Here is a 21,713-nt window from a genome sequence, read left to right as displayed (position 1 = left end):
CAGTAAAAATACACAAATGGTTTCTGCAAAAAAGGAACAATTTATAGGGCCCAAATTTTCCTGTAGCAAACCAGCTCAGTTGTTCAGTTAGACTTTCATACAGCATAGGAATTAAACTCATACTCAATATGCTACTTTGACTTAGAAATTTATCTTAGTTTTTATCTTTCAAACTTGAATGGCTAATAAATATAACAACAAAAAAAGTTACAATGTTACAAATCATAATTACACTTCACTACAAGGATTTAGTTTTATTAAAATTCTAAAATTATAAATAGCATATTAAATATTTTAATAAAAATTCAAATCTTAAATATTATCTACTACCTTTCATTCATTTAAGGGTGACAGAATTAATAACAATTGATTTTATTTTTCAGGATGACTACCTCATATAAACATATACTTTAACAATTCTCTGATTATGACAACATTTTCTAAAGAGACTCATACTCTAAGAATTATTTTCCATATATTCATTTTCCTCTTTGAAATAGATATTAGAATGCTTTATTATACATGCATACCATAAGAAAGGGCTTTTAGTAAGTCTATGATAATGTTAGTCATTTTCAAGTAAGAATTATGTGTTCTTCATCATTTTTAGCATAAAACTTCTCCAATTCATACTTCAGAGAACTCATTCAAACAGGTCTTGCTTTGACAAGAAGTGTTAGTGACCTTTTTCTTTTTTGTGTATGATATTACAATGGTGCTTTATGTTAGTCATAATTAGGAAGGAGTGTAATTTACCACAGGAAAACTAGGGATGCTTAGCAGGAGCATTGGTGCATTCTCTATTACTTCCTCTTTCTAGCAGGATGGAAGGATAGTCATTTCTCAGTGACCCCTTAATTTCATATAATTAAGTAAAGAGAAATGCTCAAACTCTAAAATCCCTTTGACATCTTTCTTCTTCCCTCCTGCAATTATTCCATCTTCTTTTATTATGGTATTTTTCTGAAGGAATTCTGAATTATTTTAACATCATAAGAAATCCTAAAGTGTTGCTAATATCCAATCATTAGACAAAAACACTTCTGAGATAACCTATTAAAATTTTAGTATATCTATATGAACTGTAAGTTAAAAAGTGAAACTTGTTATACTTAAAATTGATCTAACTCCCTCATCAAAACATAGAGAAGTCCCCAAAGAGGCCACTGGATAACAAAATTAACATTTTTAGTATAATAGATTCCTCAAAGATGCTGGAACATGTATTTTTTTAATTAACATACTCAGTAATCTGACTAAATAACTATTATGTTTTTAGAAGAATAAACCCAATACTCAAAACACTCCTCAAGGGGGTTGGGGGAGAAGACCTTTATAGGAATCCATTTAGTAAACAATCTTTGAAACCATGTCTGGGATCTCTTAATTTTTTGAAAAATTCTTATAAAGATAAATATATTATAAATGAAAGAAATAAACTGTTCTCAGAACAAGCTGTATGATTCTCCTAAGTAGTAGTCATTTTTTAAAAGCTGCACATATGTAAACTGTTGAACCATTTACTTTAAGTTAATAGAACTGTTTTTTATATTTTAAATTTATTATACTTAAAAAGCTTTTGTAGAAATATAGGATTCCATTTAAGTAGAGACATTACTCTGTGCCTGAAATACATTCCAGTCAGAATATAATTCAGTGAGTTGATGACAATGCTGGCTCCAAAAGAAAGGAGGAGACCAGATTGGACAAGAATGAGCTAACAGATTGTGCAGCCCAATTCTGTCCCTTTGAGTGTGATATATTGTTTCAAGATGCTAAAAACCCATAGTTTCTCAAAGCATATCTGTTGTGCTGGTTTTCTCATTTTCACAGAATCCTCATTATTAGTACTCTGTACTCTTTTCAAAGCACGTCAGACTCAGACCATATGCCACTGAATAATGCTTATCAATTGTTGAAAATGCCCAATAAAAGAAAGATGTGCTGCACAAAAGAATCATGAAAGTTAGAAGTTTTTTTTTGCAAAAATAATTATACCTATCACATCTGGTACAGATGTTAAATTAAGCTAAAACATCTCCTAGTTACTACTAAATGTTATATATATTTTTAAAGATACACTTTTGTGTAATAAAACTGACATCTTGTAGGAAGAAGAAAAGGCTTAATGATAAAAGAAACCTTGTAGAACATCCTTTTGGCACCTTTATAGTTATGAGAAACATCAAGATAAAATCCTACTACATAAATAGATAGTTAGAAATAAATTCCAAATTCAATTCAATGAACATTTATTAAGCATGTATGTGTAAGGCACTGTGAGTGCTAGGCCTGAAAGATAAAAACAGAAAATGAAAAGTTCCTGCCTTCAAGGAGCTTATATTTTATTTCCCATTTGTCATTTCAAAGCAAACTTCCTATCCCATTCGAATTACCTAACACTAAAATCAAAATCACACATCAAATTTTATTATACTATAAAATCCTTTTAAACTCTATAATTTCCTTTAGGTCTGGGATAATGCCATGGCTAATTTTATAGTTCCTGTAGTGAATAGCAGACTGTTTTATATAGCAAATACTCAATAAGTGATTATGGTAGTTATTTCCTTAAATTATGAGTAATTGTATATATAGGCATAAACATACCACAATATGCACACATAACAATAAAATCTAAAGGATGAAAAGTTTTAACAAAATAGTTATCATGTCTTCCAAATGAATAGGTGGTCCTCAATAATTTTCAAGGGTATAAAGAAGTACTTAAGATAAAGAATTTGAGAAGTGCAGTGTTAGAATAAGAATTTAATTCAAATCCAAAAGAAATATTCATTAAAAAACCATTATGTGCAGAGTACTATTAGATACTTAGATGAGATGTAGCTTCTGTTTTTGTGAAGTTTATAATGCAATTTAAATTGTATATCTAATTCAACTGAAGAGGGAGAATTTCCTTTATTAATACTTCTAGCTTTATTCCACTATACCATACATATGATACTTCTTTTCTAAATGGAAAGACTGAAAAAGATGGTACAAAAATGGTTCTGCAATTAAGAGGCTTTAAAATAAAAATAAAGGAAAACAAATTATGTAACATAAATATGTAAGTGGCATGCTTTCAATAAATACATGCAAATTATTCCTAAATTACACCTATAATTCTGAAATATTTTTATTTACTTTCCATCTATATGACAATTTTCACTGAATTTGCTTCTCATATTAAAACAATAAGCTTATTATTTTATTCCTGACCAATCCTGGCTTCCACCAAAGTCCTTGTCACTGAAAAAGGTAAAAACTCTTCAAGTGATTCCTGGAGACAGATAATAGACAGGGTAGACAGACTGACAAAACATTGATTTAGCACTTACTAAAGTTCTAACTGTTGGAGACACAAATACAAATATGACAGTTCTTTATATTGCTAATATAGGAAGATAATATACAAAAAAAGAACTAAAACGTGGGAAGGGGTTTGGAAAGAGTAGTAGCATTGGGGATACACAGCAGGTCAGAAGGAGTGCAGAAAGAGAGTCCGGAAAGACTAGAGTCTATGACTATAGTAAAGTACAATTTATTTGTATCCCATGGATGGAATCATCAACCAATAAAGTATGATCTTAGAGAAGAGGCTTCTCTGAGGAGGCAAGCAATGAGTGAAGCCAGATAAGAGGACCCAGATATGAGTTGTGTCTTGAAGGGAATCAGGAATGTGAAGAGATGAGAGGGTAGAACATTCAGAAATGGATGACAGTCAGTCACCCTCAGATAAAGGGAATGGAGTATTGTATTTGAGGAACTATCTTTAGGCCAGAACTGTTAGAGTGTAATATATAGAGCAGGAGTAGAAAACATTCAGTTTCTCCAAGGACCATTTGGATATTTATAACATCATCTGCTGTGATACATAATTTTCGACTTATAGAACTCAAGCACTGGGAGGTTGTTGTACCTAGCTTTCAGCTCATCACTGCCTGATTACGCAAATGACTTTGCAAGCCTTATGTAGCCTCCCTGCAAAAGGTTCCTCACCTGTGATGGAGAGGAAAGAAAATGTAAGACTAGAGCAGTACGAAGAAGCTAAGTTATAAAGAGCTTTAAATGACAATCAAAGGAGTTTATATATTTCAGCCTGGGGAAAACTTGTGGAATTTACTGATTTACTCAAATTTCTTATATTTCTGAAAAATCATCTTACTAGACCCAAAATTTATTTTAAGAATTTTTAAAAAATATTAAAGTAAGAAAAAATTAAGTGAGTCAAATAGAGAAAGATAATATAACTATGAGAGGGAGAAATGTGCCTTCTTTTAGACCTGCTAGATAATTCTGACCAAAATATAAAGAAGAAAGAAGTTAAGGAACTGAAAAGAACTTTAGAAAAGTTAGATATGAAAGATGTCTGGGGATTAGTTAATGGGAACAGAAAGGCATAAAAACATTTTTCAGTGGTGAAAAGTAGCTTTACAAAAATTGATCATGTCATAGAATATATAAAATCTACAAACCAGATCAGAAAAAAAATATCAAACACATTTTTAGAGACAACTTGCAATAAAAATTGTTATAAATAAAGGACCACAAAGAAAGAGATTAAAAATTAAGTTATAAATAACTGAAAGCTCTAAGCAACAAAAATATATATAAATTATCTAGAGATCACTATCATAGCACAGAATAACATTTGTATAGATCCAAATGATAAAGAATTCCTTAAAAAAAAAAATCAAGAAAAACTTAAATGGCTAGAAGAATACTTAAAGCTTATGGCTAGGACAAGAATAAAATAACAATATAACAATATATCCAAAATTAATTTATAATTTTAATGCTATACTAATGAAATTATTAAAGTAAAATTTTATAGAATCCCATAAAATAATATAAATTAATTTGGGAAAATGTTAGATCTAGAATACTGAGGGAAATAATAAAAAGAGATAGGGAAGGGGAAAGGCACTTTGAGAAGTGGGCAGCACTGAAACCATTCTTTATTAGTTAGAAAAAAGAGAGGCAGATCAATGGAATAAACTAGATAAGGAAAAATCAAAAGCAATGAAAGCTAATAACTTTATTTGATGAAATGGAAAAATATAAAATATTTAAAGAAGAATGTATATTTAACAAAAATTACTGAGAGCACTGAAAAATAGATTGGCAGAAGTTTGGCTTATGCCAATACCCTACATCATATTCCATAATACATTCTAAATTGATACATTTTCTTTCTATTAAAGCCCAAATAAAAATATAGGAAAAGAAACAGATCACACCTAGGGGCAGGAGGTATCTTTTTCAATAAACAAGTGATAGGAGGCAATTATAAAAGCAAAAACAGATAACTGACATTTAACTGAAAAGTTTCTGCACAAATAAGATTAATGTATCTACAATAAGAAGTAAAGAAGTCAAATGGGATTTTAAATTTTTTTAATAAAAAATTTCTCTGGTAAGGATCTGGCAGTTAAGATATATAAATAATTAACACATATATCTATTCATCTTTATAATGATGATAGCTAACATTTTAATGATGATGATGATGATAATTTATGGCAGATACTGTGCTAAGTATTTTACAATTGTTATCTCAGATGATTTCTATAATAACTCTGAGAGGTATGTGCTATTATTCTCATTTATTTTTTATTTGTTTGTTTGTTTGTTTATTTATTTATCCCCCCCCAGGATGGGATTAAGTGACTTGCCCAGGGTCACACAGCTAGGAAATGTTAAGTGTCTGAGACCAGATTTGAACTCGGGTTATTCTCATTTTGTAAAAGAGAAAACTGAGGCAAACAGAAATAAAGTTATTTGCCAGGGTATCTGGATCTATATTTACATATATGAATGACCAAAAGCTATTCTTCAAAAGATAAGTGGCCAAAGGATATGAACAAATGGTTTCAAGCTAAGAACCATATGAAAAATGCTTCAAATAATAAAAACAATAAGAAATGTAAGTCAAAACAAATGTGGCAGGGACTTAAAAGAAGCAGAAGAGATTAAGAAAAGGTAGCAAGAATACACAAAAGAATTATACAAGACAACCACAATGGTGTATGTACTGATACAGGGCCAGATATCTTGGAGAATCAAGTCAAGTGAGCCTTAGAAAATATTATTAACAGTAAAGCTAGTGGAGGAGAGGGAATTCTAAAGATGATGTTGTTAAAAGTGCTGCATTCACAATGCCAGCAAATTTGGAAAACTCAATAGTGATCACTGGATTGGAAAAGACCGGTTTCTTTCCCAACTGTAAAGACAGACAATGCTGAGCAAAAGTTCAAACTACTAAACAATTGTGTTTATGTGATATACCAGCATGGCTATATTTAACTAGACTTTGATAACAGATGAACCAAGAATTACCAGACAAGTGGGCATGTTTTTGAAGAGGCAGAACAACTAAGAAACCAAATTCCAACATTCAATGGAATATGGAGAAAGCAAGGGAATTCCAACAAAAACATTTTCTTCTGCTTAACTACACTAAAGCCTTTGACTGTGTGGCAAGTCCTTAAAGAGATGGGATACCAAATCATTTTACTTGTCTCCTAAGAAAACCGTATGAAGTTAAGAAGCAACTGTTAGAAATGAATATGGAACAATTGATTGGTTTAAGACAGGAAGATTATATATTTTCACCTTACATTTAGCTTATGTGCAAAGTACATCATGGAAAATTTCACACTGGATGAATTAAAAGCTGGAATTATGATTGTAAGAAGAAAAAGGAACAATCTCAGATAAGCAAAGGATACTACTTTGATGGCAGAAAGTGAAGAGGAATTAAGAAGCCTTTTAATGAATAGGAAAGAGGAGAGAGTTAGTTTGAAGCTTAACATTTAAAAAAAAAAATTAACCCTAGGATCTTGGAAACTGGACTCATCACTTCCCAGCAAAGAGAGAAAGAAGAAATGGAAGCAGTGTCATATTTTATATTTTTGGGCTCAAAAAACCACTGCAAATAGTGACTGAATCCATGAAATTAAAAGACTTACTCCTTGGAAAGAAAGCCATGGCAAATCTGGATAACATACTACAAAGGAGAGACATCATTTTGCTGACAAAGGTTTTTATAATCAAAGATATATTTTTTTCAAGTAGCAATTTATATAAAAGTTAGGAAATAAGAATAAGGAAAGTTGAGTGCTACAAAATGTACACTTTAGAATTGCGATGTTGGAAAGACTTTTAAAAGCAAATCCCTTGAATAGCAAGGAGAACAAATTCATCAGTACTTAAAGATATTAATTCAGGCTATTCAGTAGCAGTTCTAATATTGAAGTTGAACCTTAAAGATTCTCATCTCAGAATAAGAAGACAAGATTTACTAGAAAAGGCCCTGATTTGGGAAAGACTAAAGGCAAAAGGAAAAAGGCTCAGTAGAGGATGAAATTAATAGTTTAATGGAAACAATAAACATGAACTTGGACAGATTTTGAAAGGTAATGGAAGACAGAAGAACCTGGAATGGGGTCATGAAGAGTCAGATACAACTGAATTACAGAACAACAACAAAAATGTTGTCAAATCAATCCTAATATTTTTACCTCATACCCTGCAAATTGTCAGAGATGACAAAAAAATGACAATAGTTATGTTGGAGGGGCTACAAGAAGATAGGCACAGGAGTGAAGAGTGGTTGGAGCGCTGAATCTGTACAACCATTCTGGTAATCAATTTGGAATTTTGCAAATAAAGTGACTAAAATGTTTATAACCTTTGCTTTTATACCTTAAGGAAGCCAGTGATAAGAAAGTCCCATATATGTAAAAATATTTCTAGAAGAACATTTTTTTATGATAGCAAATAATAAGCAACAAAACAGACTATGTAAAAACTATGATATGAAAGTGTGATGCAATATTACAGATGTCATGAGTATAGAAGCATTTTAAAATCTACACATATTGATGCAAAGTGAAGTAAGCAGAACCAAAAACATGTACACAAATACTATAACAAAGTAAACAAAAAATAAAATCACAAATCAAAAAAAAAATTTTTTTAATTACAAAAATGAAGTAAGGCTTAAAAAAAAAAGATATGAGAAAATACTTCTCCTTTCCTCTTTACTTTTAAGAGGTAGAAGATCCACGATTATGACACTTTGTACATATTTTCAAACTTTTTTGACGTATTAAGCAGTTATTCTTATTTTTTCTTCTTTTTATCATTAAGCATAATATTTGTCATATGGTTTGGCTTTCTGGAAAGAGAGAGGAGAGGATACTGCAAAAAAAATTATGATGATGTAAAAAGAAATCTACAAAAAATTTGTTTAGAATTTAAAAAAGACATTACAATTAATTTTAAACTAAATAACAATGTGCAGGAATGGGTAGGTCAAAGAACTTATAAAAAATAGAAATTTTCACTAAAGTTAATAACAATAATGAGTCACCATACCAAAATTTGGGAGAGAAATAGCAAAGGAAATCTTCAAGAAAAAATTACATCTTTCAAAACTTTTACCAAAGGGAGAGAAAAAGGAACTTATGAAACAGGGTGGCAACTAAAACAAAAAACCTACAAAACCAACTATTTTAAAAAGCTCTTTAAAAATATATCATGAAAATAGAAGAGATATTCAAAATTAGAAGCAAAGCAATCACTACCACTACCATAACAACCACAACCGAAAAAAAAAAAAAAAAACTATTGATTTAATAAATGAGATTTGGAAATTAAAAAATAATAAAATATATGACATTAGCTCAAATTAATTTGACTAATAAGAGAGGAAAACCAAATTACCAATACAAAATATGAAAAAGGTGGCTGTACATAAAATAAGAAATTATTAGAAAATATTTTGCCCCCATTTTGCTCACATATTCCAATAAAACTCAAAATCTAAATAAGATGAATATTTGCAAAAAAGAGCTAAGATAAGCAGATGAGATAACTTCTGATATTAGAAACAGGAACCAATAATGAGATCCGCTATAGGAGATCCCTGCCCCCACTAAAAACAAAACAAGCAAACAAAGAAATAAAAACTTGGGACCAGACAGATTTACAAATAAAATTCCAGGAAATAGAGGAAGAACAATGAAACATCAGTAATGAGATCACAGCAACATAATACAAGATTATAAGAAGATTATAATATGCCAGAAATGCAACTGCAATATAGGTAGAAAAAAAGCATGAATGAAATGGTCTCAGAGGGTACATTTGGAACAGAGAGTGAAAGTGCAAAAAGGCAAATTTATCCTTTTGTCAGAGCAAAACTTCGTAACAATTAGGGTCCAATAAGATGGAAAATTTTACTTATGGAGACAAACCATTCCCCTTTTATTCTTCTTCAGTGTAATGTTGGAAAGGCAGTGTTGCCTAAGGGATAGAGAACTGGTCTCAGTCAGGAAGACTTGGGTGAGTTTAAGTCTTTCTCTGACACACATTTACTATAACTAATTTTTTAGTGTCTCAAGCAACTCACTAAAACTCTGAGTATTACAGAAAAGACTTTTTTGTATTAGTAGAAGTTGTTTAAGATGAATTCCTTAAAGCAATGAAATTAAAAAAGACTGGGTTTAAAAACAAAAATAGAATTTCATCTTAATATATTCAGGTTAATGTTCTAGTCCAGAGGTGTCAAACACATGGCCAGTGGGCTGCATGTGACTCACCACACTCCTAAAAACTAAACTGGGAAATATTTTATAAAATAAATAAAAATAGATGAAAACATAATGTTAATATATGATTTTCTAAATTAATATGTACCTGCTGGGATCTTTATATATGTTTTAGTAGCTTCTGTTTCTACATAAATTTGATAACATTGCATCAGCCAGTTAGTATCTTGATTTAGAATTGTTATACGAAACATTACCTTTCTCTTCTAACTTTAATGTCATGTACAAATTTGATAAATATACCATTAACAAGTTTCACCAAGACATTGATAAGAATATAAGGTCAAAAATTACTAGGACATTCCACTGGTAACTTACTACCAAACTGATACAAAACCAATAAACAATAAGCAACTACTTTTTATTTATATCATTCATCTTATATTACATTAACCTCAAGTCAAGTCAATATTATTTTTAATCACCTATAGATACAAAGAAAGGCAATGAAGTTCCTGGTCTCAAAGAGTTGACAGATTAATAAAGGAGACACACACACACACACACACACACACACACACACAAAAGTCAAGATTCTTACAGGGTCTTGAAGGAAGATATAGAAGCTGAGAAGCAAAGCTGAAGAGGAAAAAATTCCAGACATGGGTTTATATCTAGTGAAAATGTTTGGTGATGGACAAATACAGCAAGTGGAAATGGGAGATGAAGTTATCTTGTGTAAGAAATAGCAAGGGGGAAACACTGTATTTTAGTATGCAGAAGTGGGTAAGGTATAAGACAAGAAACATAAACAAGTTAGGAAGGACTTTGAATGCCAAAGAGATGACTTTATACTTGATTTGATGAGGTACTACTGGAACTGACTGACTAAACAGTTGACAAGTTCAGCCTTGTGTGTTGGGAACATTAATTTGTCAGCTCAATAGAGGATGGATTGGAGTGAGAAGAAATCTGAGAAGGGAAAACTGACCAATAGGCTACTAAAATAGTCCAAGCAAGGGATAAGATCTGCACCTCCTCCTTCCAGCCTACTTCAGATACCCTTAATCTTGCCATCACTAATATTCATAAACTCTGACATTCTCTATTGTCATTCTACTTCTAATCTGCCTGGTAACCCCCCAAATCTACTTTTCTCTTTTCTGTGACCTGCAATCACTCTACCTCTCATTTCATCCCAGTTCATCATCCTGTACTGGCTATATTCACTTCCTTTTTTCATCCTGACCCTCAGATCTCTATTTGGTCCCCTTCTCCCCAGTTCCTTTCCCTTGTTCTGCTGAAGACTTTGCTTTATCAAGCCTCATTACTCATATGATCTGCTTCCCAGTAATCTTGCTGAATAAAGGTAAAGAAAATGAAATCATACTGATTTCCACTACAAATTTAAGGCACATAATCTTAACCTGTTCTTCATTATGGCAAAGCAATCCTCTTACATATCCTTAATTGACTCACTACTCCAAATCTAGTTTTTCCAAATCTTTTCATCCTTCCTCAAACTTACAACAGGATCTGTTGTAACCTTCTCAGCTGAGAACCATTGCTAATGTTTCATTGAAAAAAAATAGACATTGTCCAAGAGATTCCTTTTCTCGAAATATCTCATTACTAAGATACCTTCTTGATTGTACCCTTTATCATTCACACTTTTTTTTTAATCTTTAATTTCTCCTTCTCTACTGGCTGTTTCCCTATTGCTTATAAACAGGCCAATGTCATCTCCATTCTCACAACTGATACTACTCTATAATACATTCCACAATACTGATAACTATCATTCTATATGTATTTTCTCTTTTTTTGGGTAAACGAGGTCATTTACAATCAGTGTCTCCATTTTTATTGTTACAATATGGCTTCCAATTTCATTATTCAACTGAAATTACTCTTTCTAAAATTACTAATGCTCCCTTAATCGCTAAATCTAATGGTCTTTTTTTAATCCTAATCCTTTTTGACCTCTCTGTAGTCTTTGCTACATAGATCATCCCCTTCTTTTGATACTTTTTTCCCTTTAGATTTTCATGACACATCTTTTCCCTTGTTATCCCTTGTACCTCTTTAACTGTTCTAAGTTTCCATTGCTGGACCTTCATCCAAGCCACATCCATTAACTGTAGGTATCTCATAAAGATATGTCTAGGACGTCTTCTTTTTTCACTAGATGATCTTACTAGATCCATGGATTCCATTTTCATATTCAGTTAGATGATTTTCAAATTTATTTGCCAAGCTCTAACCTATCTTTTCACTTCCAGCCTCACATCTCCAACTGCCTACAGGATATCTTGAATAGTATGTCTCAGAGACATCTTAAGCTTAATATATGTAAAACCAAAAACATTTTCCCCATCCTTCTCCTTTTCCTCATTATTGTGAGGGAACCACTATCCTCCTAGTCACACAGGCTAAGAACAGTCATCAATTCTTCACCTTCTCTCATCCCCAATTACTGTCAATTTTACCTTTGTATATAACTCATCCTTTTAACTTCTATATTTGTGTTTTATAATATACCCACTATATTAATGTATATTTGTAGGTATGTGAACACATACACATATTAAAAAGTTGGGAAACTCTTTCTTTGAATACTTCTGATTCTTATAATTTAAGCAAGCTTGCGATGTGAAAAATAATGTGAAGATTAAATGGTGTATTTATTCAAATTGGGAGAAAAAATTAATAGGCATTATAATCACTGCTGCTATCTACTGAGAAAAATCTGAATTTTAAAAATCTCAATAATTCTTTTTGAAATTTAATGTGGGGGCAGCGAGATGACACAGTGGATAGAGCATCAGCCCTGAAGACAGGAGGACCTGAGTTCAATTCTCATCTCAGACACTTAATACTTATGAGCTGTGTAACCCTCCCTGGGCAATTCACAAAATTCCACAAAAAGAAAAAAAGAAAAGAAAAAAGAAAAAAAGGCATTTAAAGTGGCCCTATAGGTTTCCTCTAGTATTGTAAAATTGTTTCTATATCACAACACAGAATTCTAGAGAACTTAGAACTTATTTTTTGCAAAGGCCTCACTTGCAAATGAGAAAACTGAAGCCCAAAGAGGTTAAACAACTTAACCAATATCTCTTTATGATTCAAGAATATAGATAAAGACTATATAATCTATACATTATATTAAATTTCCAAACTTGTACCAAACTGGAAGCAAAAAGTGAAAAGAAATCCACTTTTGCCAATAATGAGATTAATCATGTTTAATTTTTATTGTTATGACAAAAGTACTGAAATAAATGCAATTTGAGTCCATTTAAATGGATAAACTTATTTTAGCCTTAATGTTTTTTAAATGGATAGGATTTTCATAGGATATGAAAAACAAACTGATATTTATAAAGAACAGAAGAATAAATTCTCTACCTCTCTTTCATCCATGTTCAACCACTGTTTAGGATCATCTTCAGTAGCCAGAAAAGCTATCAATTCTAACGCTGTAAGACGAGTTTGACGTCGGGATGATACAAATATCAGAACAGGTTTAGCTGGTGAATGACTTCTAATTGCTGTCAAAAAGTCATGAAAAACAAACAAACAAACAAAAAAACAAAAAAACCAGCACAATTTTTAAATTACAATTTCCATTATATCTCAGAGTAAATTAGTTTAGAATTCCTTCACATAACTTCCATGAAAATATATTGAAATAATATTACCACATATAAGTGTGTTCAAATCAATAAACATCCATAACTTAAATCATAAAATTTACAGAGCTTTAGTTATGAAAGAGATTAAATCAAGTCTCATCATTTTACATGTAGAAACTGAGGCCTAAAGTAATTTTCTTAAAGTAATGAATTAAGGAGGGGCTATGTTTTCTATAGGAAGCACACTCCTGGCATCTGCAGATGACGGAGACTAGGAAAGAAACTAGGCAATTATTTTTGCTATAAGCCTAAGTTTTAATTTGAAGATAAAGGGAAGGGAGAAAAAGTTAAAGAATATATCCAAAGAGTTGTGCTAGGGGATTGAGGTAGTTTCAATTTCTGTTCTAAGAGATTTGTCACATATTAGAGGCACTTGAATTGTACGGTGGGCAGTATTAATGTTGTGGGGTATGATTTGGTGGATCCTTACAAAATATAAGAGCAAACATTGAAAATGTTCCTATATTCCTATATACAAAGTACAGGACAGGGAAGTAATAGAATAAGAATATTTGAAAATGTAAAAATGTTATTGTGAAAAAGTATGTACAAGGGTGAATTTTAAACAAAGTATAAATGTACACTTGCATGACCCTGAATGTATGTACAGAATAGCAAAAAATGGGGTACATACATTTTCATTTAGCTAAGATCTATGAAAATTTTGTAGGTTAATCACATTTAAAATTTATTCTCAAGCATGACTAAATTATTTACTCAAACTGGAAATGATTTTCCCCACCTCTGTGTATGCTTCAAAATCTTAATAAAATGGCATAAACAAGAATTATTTTTATGTCCTTTGTAGCTTTCTTAGAATAGTCAGTCATTTTTCTAAATATAAAAAAAAAATAAAGTGAACCCTTTTTCTTGTTTGAAACATGGCTGAGATTTTTTTTTATGAGCTAAGAAATAAGGTTTACAATGAAAATGCTGACATGACCTTGACTATATTTATATGAAACCCACAAGAAATAAAGCTATCATAAAAGCATATTTCTAGACTTAATGAAATACAGTGACTCACTACAGGTATAATAAACAGTTTATAAGTCTAACTGCTATGCAGAAATCACCTCTAGCACAGTATAAATATTTCAGTTATTTACAAATGATTTATATTATATGGAATACTTTTCTCCAATTATTGTTCTACAGACATCCTTTAGATATCCATAGCCAATCAGGCTAATAAATTATAAAAAGAAAATGTATTCATTCCCTTGTTTAGTATTCAATACTGTATATTAATACATTACAGACTATAGAAGGTAAGATTTTGGCAAATAATACCTTAGTCACAATATCTTAAATAGCATGTATATGAGAAAAAATATGTGTAGTTTATATACAGTCATGATTGCATTTTTCTCTTTCTCTCTTTCTTGGAAATTCAACATCTAATGGATTTTTCTTGTGACAAGAACAGGTGTGGGTGAACAGCTCAGGGCAAATTTATCGTTCATTAGTGATTTTGTACAATGCTTCTGTGGAGGTGTAAATAATCTAAACTGCCAAGATTGGTCTCCAGTTCACAATCAATACTTTGCCTCTGTCATAAGGCTAATTACAGCAGCTAAAAAGTCACCTCACAACTGCCACCTCACAATCAGCAGCAGTTCCCATTACAGAATTTATTTTGGAAGTTATTTTTAATTGACATAATAAATATTCCTTATGCAAACCAAACAAAACAAAACATGCTTTAACAAAATGAGAGGGTTGTTTTTAAATGTGTCAGGCTTGCTATCCTTGTTAAGAAAAAGGAAAAAAAAAAACTAGTAACATGTTTGGAGGACCTGAAAATTCTATGGTACTGTTATGAAACCATAAATATGTAATGTTTGTTTGACTGTAACTTCTGCTCATCACTTTGAAAAGATAATAAGCATTATCTGAAAACATCTTAATTAACATTCTAAACAATTTTTATTTTTTTTAATTACAAATATTTTTGTATATTACTTTAATTATGGTAAATAGCAAAGCCATTATCACTTATGAAATCTCTTTAATTTTAATAGTAAGTCAATTTCATATTTATATTCCTTAACAATTTAGGCAAATGGCTCCCCATCTCCCCTTCAAGGAAATCCAAATAGTATGAAAATGTCTCTGAAGCATATTATTTACATTGGTTGATCTTACTCCAAATACGTGCAACTTACCCTGAAAAGCAGGTTTATTCATACTAGCCATACGAGGACAATAATGTTGACCTGGGAAACCATGAATATGAACTTCCAGGGGAACTGGACGAACCGATGGTCTGAAGTTGAACAAACCCATCTAAAGTAAATGTGAACAACAATGTTACTCCTTTTTATGCTAAGATATATAGTCATGGTGCTACTTCTAAGTTAAATCCTCTGAGAACTATACCTGTCAAATGTCATATATATAAGTAATTTCAAATACCTGATTTATATTGAGCCAGTCAGCAAGGTCTCTGGCATTAGCTAAGGCAGTAGACAATCCAACTACTCTAACAGGCTTTTCCGTGTGAGAAGAAATGAAGTTAGTTCGAGATACAATAACCTCTAGAACTGGGCCTCTCTCATCCCCTAGAAAATAAGAGGAATGTGCATTAATCACTCAACAAGGTCTGACCCTGACAGTTCTATGCATGAAAGTCAATGTTTCTAAATCAGCTTCATATAAAATGTCACTCACCTAACAAATGGATCTCATCTATAATGAGAATGGCGACTTTTTTAACATAGCTCCTGTTCTGCCAGCTTCTGCTGATTCCATCCCACTTTTCTGGTGTAGTAACAATAAGGTCAGCTTTGGCAATGGATTTCATATCAGGAGTCACATCTCCTGTTAGTTCAATAACTCTGGAGTACAACAAAAATCATTATATTATAAAATCATAATTACATTTTTCTTCAATTTGAAGTATATGTTTCTTTTGTTAAAAAAAAAAGTGATATACTCTTAATAAATTACCTAAAAACTGTGAAATCAATTTTGATAAGATTTTTAAAATAATTATTTTACAATTAGGAAGCAAGTTTTCTCCATTATACTAAAGCACTTCTTATTTTTCTGAGGAGAATACATTTTCTACCCAACACTACCACAGAACTGAACTTAATCTATTGGCTTTTAAATAATACAAAAAGTGCTATTGTCGTACAGTAATTAGTTGAGTAGTTTATTCTCACAGTTTCCCATTTTTTCTTGAGTAATCATCTGGATAATCAGCTCAAGGTTAGCTCTTTTTGATCCTGTAGAGTCCATACTATAAACTGAATGATCCATTCATGGATCTATAATCGTTGTGACATGATCACAATTTCTGCTTATGATAAGAATTCTCTGTCTAATTTGCATTATTTAACTTTTTATAGAAAGCTTAATTTGCCATGAGAAGAAAAAAAATTTTACATGTTATTCTTTTTGTTGTGTTCTGGAAAACTGTAAGATTCTGCTCTATCCTTATTATTAGTACAACCCAACTTCCCAATGCACAAGAGATCATCACAGCATGCACTGGAACAGAATACAATTTAATAAATAGGCTACAAATAGGTCTTTGCAAAGACAAGACTATTTTAAAGAAAGAACAGGAAAAGGAAAAGGAAGCTGAGACAATAAATATTGTGAAAGAAATTGTAAAAGTGAATTTGAAGGCACGAAATTAAATCTTTGGAGAAGATATTTGGGAAGATTGGAGAAATTTAAAGCTTTGAAGTAAAGAACTCAATTTGACAGGAAGGGGGTGGGAGAAGGGGACTTGAAGAAAAAAGTCAAGGAATAAGGCCTGAGGAAAAGAGCTGGAGCTAAAAGGGGAAGACCTCAATTTGAAATAAGACAAGGATTCAAAGAGATCTTGGAGAAATTGAAACTTAAAAGACACACCAGCAAAAGAAAGATTCAAACAAGAGGAAAATGATAAATAGAAGAAAAACTTTACGCACAATGTAATTGGTGAGACAAAGTATATAAATAAATTGGTAAGACAAGTGAAATTTTAGTAAAAGAAGGAAAGAAAATTGGGATTGTTGATTAAGAAATGCTTAAGGGCTGTTCGTGAATTGCTACAGTTTTTAATATCTTTCTATATTTACTATGGTCACATGATTGCTATCTAAATTCACAGTCAAGCTTTTTTTTTTTCTCCTAGAAAAGAAGATAAAGGCGCCCAAGAAATATATAAATATATATTACCTGGGACAAAGTATTCTTTAAACATATAAACATATAAACATATAGAAAAGCTTCAATATAAAAATAAGGGTTCAAAAAGAGAGGGGTAAATTCTAACATATTAATAAGCTGAAGGTGGAAAAATGTCACACAGAAGGAGGCACCCCGGAATACTTCTAAATAAATAAATACAGTCAAAAATGGGTTTTTCCTTAAGAGGAGGTTCCTAGAAGAAATGAGGAAGAAGCAGCTGCTTGACCTTCAAAGAATCTTAAAATTGATCAGCAGGTGCTATTGAGATATCCTCCAGTAAGAGTGAGAACAAGAACAAAGAGCAGAGGTGATTGCTAATTTTTTTTTTTGGAGGGGAGGAATTTTTTTGCTGACATGGTATCAGCACAGGCCTGTTATATTCTTGTTTCCAAAATATGACACAAAAGCTCCATGTCCTTGTTGAAATGGATGATCAGACCCCCCAATTTTGGTGCAAAAAATAGACACAAATAAACTGTAAAGCACTGCCAGATATTACAAAATCTTGGGCAAGAAAAATTATGGGTACAAATAGCATTTTATCATGGCCAAAGTCTCATTCTCACTAGCTTTAAGTGTCACTCTTTTAAACTGAGTTTTAGACCTCTCTCTCATCTCACTCAGTACTTTCTCTCTTGGTAACCTCATCAACTTCCACTGATTCAATTATCATCTTTATCCATATGATCTTCAGAAATTATATACAGCCCTATCTCCCTGCTGAGCAGGGACACGTGTCCTACTACTTACAAACTCTAACTTATAGAAACTCAATTTTCTAGTAGATCCATGAAAATCAAGTCTAAAACAGAGCTCATTATTTTCTTAACACTTCTCCCAATCTACTCTTCTTCTAAATTAAGTTATTACTGTTGAGGATCCTACCATTCTAGTAGTCACCCATACTAATATTTTGGATGCCAAAATTTTATATTTAATCTAAAGCACTGCCAAATCTTGTCATTTGTACATTCACAATATACAAATGTCTTTATCTCCATTTCATGTCTTAACACTATTTTAGGCATTTTTATCACCTTTCATCTGGACTAGGGCAAAACACTTATAACTGGTTTGTCAATTTATTAAATTTCTCTCTACTTCAATCTGTCCTTTACACAGATACCACAGATTTTGTTTCTAAAGTGAAAGTCTGATCACATTACCTCTTCTTCAATAATCCAGTAGCTCCCTATAAACCTCAAGATCAAATATAAAAGACTGTGGTATTTACAGGTTTTCATACTCTAAACCCTTCCTCCTTTCCAGCTTTCTTCCTATATAAATATTAAATAATTAATTACTGGGTAAATATAAATTAAATAAACATTAAGGATCTATTTCGCATTCCCCAAATTGGCAGTCAACAAAAAAGGAAAATAAAAATTTTGCAAAGTGAAAGAAGCATGATCAGAACTTATAGAAAAACATAATTGTAAAAAAAAATAATTCTGACTTAAGAAAGTGCTGTGTGCATCCAGAGAGAGAACTATGGGGAATATTTCCCTATGTTTGGAAGAATTAGGTATGTTTAAACTACATTGGATTGCTGCTGTCTTGGGGAGGGAGGAAAGGAGGATAGAGAGAGAAAAATTTAGAACACTGAAAACTATCTCTCCATAGCATATATTGGGAGGAAAAAAAGAACTCTGATTAATGCAAAGTCTAATCACTATTCCAAGGAATCTTCAGCTAAAAGAGTAATATATGAATAATTGAGAATGAAGCATATACTTTTTTTTTCTTTGCTGAGGCAATAGGGGTTAAGTGACTTGCCTCGGGTCACACAGCTAGGAAGTGTTAAGTGTCTGAGACCAGAAGCATATACTTTTTAGACACAATAGATGAATTTGTTTTGCTTGACTATGCATACTTTTTTTGTTTTGAATTTTTTTAGTACAGCATTTCATTTTTCCAATTGAATATTTTTATATCAAGCTCTTTGACATCATCAGCTCTAATATTCTTTTTAACTCTACTCTGATGAAGACAAGACCCTTTTCTCCATTAAAGTCATGTCTTGATCCTGATTTTTAAGTTTCTTCCATCAGATTTCCTCTTTAATTAGATATTTAATCTACTAGAACTTTCTATCTATTGAATCTTCTCTACCAATTTAGGACTTGAATTTCTCCTACTATCTCCTCACAGTCTTATAGTTCTTCTTAATTCCGTGGTAACTCTTAAATAAGCTGCCTTTACATTCTCTCCTCTCACTCTATTTTTAATTCTTTTGAAATCTGATTTCTAACTTTATCATTCAACTGAAACTCCTTTCTCCAAAGTTACCCAAGATCTTTTAATAACAATTATCTGTTGTCTTTTTCTCATCATTCTTGAACTGTTTGCAGCAGCATCTCACATTGCTTACAAGGCTTTTCTGGATGCCCTCATCACTCTAGTTTTTTGTTTTTATTTTATTAAATTACTTTCTTGCTTCTCCTGCCTAAATATTTCTTTTCAGTCTGGGCCAATTTCCATATCACTTCCTCTAACAGTTGGTGACCTCCCCAAAGCTCTTTTCCATGTACTCCTCTATTTTGTCTTTATACTTAATGACCTCATCAGTTCCTATAGTTTTTAATATCACATCTGTAGAGATTACTGCTGAAGTTCTTTATATTCCTAATATTTCTCCAAAGCTTTCCTCACTTCCTGATCCATTTTCTCCTCAAGCTTCTTTAGCTTGGTCTGTCATCCTCATCACCTCTCCAATACATCCAGAGATTCTACCCCTAGTTACTCTGACTAAAAACTCTGTCTTATCTTTCTAGAACTAAGAATTAGGAAACTTTATTTTGTCTTTATTGAACTAAGAACCCACAATAAATCTTCAGGTGTCACTTAAGTACTATTCAATCCCTTCCCCCACTTTATTTTACAGAAAAGGAGAGAAAATAAGAGACAAAACAAATGTTATCCTGTTGTTTTTATATATTAGGGTATATAATATATTTTGGAATAGATTTTCTTGTCATTTTTCTTTTGGGGGCAGTATATGTTAGTATCATTTTTTCTTAATAAAATGAGAATATTGATCATTTAAAATATTATTTAAATACATGAGAATCTTTAAAATAATCCTGAAGATTTTTTTTTCAAACTCTTTGATTTGCTCTATTTTTTTATACCATTAAAAACATTTATTTTGAGTTAAATATATGACTTACCTTTTGCCAAGTTTTTCTTCTATTCTAACTTTCCAATCTTCCATTCTTTCACGTACTAGAGCTTTCAGGGGTGCAATGTATACTGCCTGAATAAAACAAAAAAGACTCATGTAAATCAAATCAAATAAACTGTGAAAATCTACATAAAATTATTTAAAATATTATCTTTCCTGTTCAGGAACATAAATGCACCTCAACTACAATGACAGTCAATAAAGCATTTATATTGCATCAAATGAGAATGATTCTAAGAAAGATAACTTATATACAAAAAATTTTGTCTTTGAAATATTTGAAAATTTGTCTTTGAAAAGAAAATACTTCAATGCTAGTTTCTACTAATAATATTGCTAAAGCTATTACTTTAGTTGTGCTAAGCACTGGAGATACAACGAAAGGCATAAAACAAGCACTTCTCTCAAAGAATTCAGTCTAGGAGATAATATACAAATAACTACGTACAAACAAGATTTATATGGGATAAAAAGGGAGAAATATCAAGGGGAAGGTACTGAGAAGTGTTCAAGGAAATACTTTTTACAGAAGATATGATTTTAGTTGAGACCTGAAACAAATCACAGAAGCTAGGAGGAAAAATGAAAATAGAGGGCATTTCAAGCATTTCCAAATATTCAAATGTAAATGATATAGTCTCAGTGTAAATTCTTAAGTGTTTCAAATTTTTGATAACCAAGGCAACACTTCTTTCTAATCTTGTTTTCATGAATCACAATATAAACATAAGGAGAGGAATAGGATACTAAACTCTCTCTGCATTTATTTATATGATACAAAACTGGAAATAATGCTAGAATTTGCTGTTATTAGTGGAGTTTTTATAGCACAAAGTGCTCTGACATAACATTGAATTTCTGTGCTTATACAAATTGGAAATGTGGGATTATATGCTTGGAAGAACTATTTAAGGATTCACCTATATCAATCCAAGCTTTACTGTAAGTTTTTCCTGCTTTAAACATATTAATAATGAAATTTCTGGGGTTTTTTGTTATTTTCCACATGAGACAAATCAATAAAGTCTTGATGGGATATATTAGAAGAAGAAATTAAGAGATTTTTCTCTTTTACTAATAAGTTAA

General features: G+C 31.4%; 1 protein-coding gene across 3 annotated transcripts in view; it reads right to left on the bottom strand.

The window, feature by feature from the left end:
- ASCC3 (activating signal cointegrator 1 complex subunit 3) overlaps positions 1-21,713 on the bottom strand; it is a 325,569-nt gene that overhangs the window by 107,159 nt on the left and 196,697 nt on the right. For all 3 annotated transcript variants that reach the window (XM_074310218.1, XM_074310220.1, XM_074310219.1), the window contains exons 26-30: positions 20,614-20,699; positions 15,929-16,095; positions 15,674-15,819; positions 15,424-15,544; positions 12,969-13,111 (exon numbers count right to left, since the gene is read on the bottom strand). In XM_074310218.1, the coding sequence (XP_074166319.1) occupies positions 12,969-13,111; positions 15,424-15,544; positions 15,674-15,819; positions 15,929-16,095; positions 20,614-20,699 (663 nt within the window). The remainder of the gene's footprint in view (positions 1-12,968; positions 13,112-15,423; positions 15,545-15,673; positions 15,820-15,928; positions 16,096-20,613; positions 20,700-21,713) is intronic.

Source organism: Sminthopsis crassicaudata, chromosome 4 (assembly GCF_048593235.1).
Source record: "Sminthopsis crassicaudata isolate SCR6 chromosome 4, ASM4859323v1, whole genome shotgun sequence".
Taxonomy (NCBI): Eukaryota; Metazoa; Chordata; class Mammalia; order Dasyuromorphia; family Dasyuridae; genus Sminthopsis; species Sminthopsis crassicaudata.
Note: the sequence above shows the minus strand (reverse complement) of the source record. Positions and strands in the feature narration are given on the sequence as shown.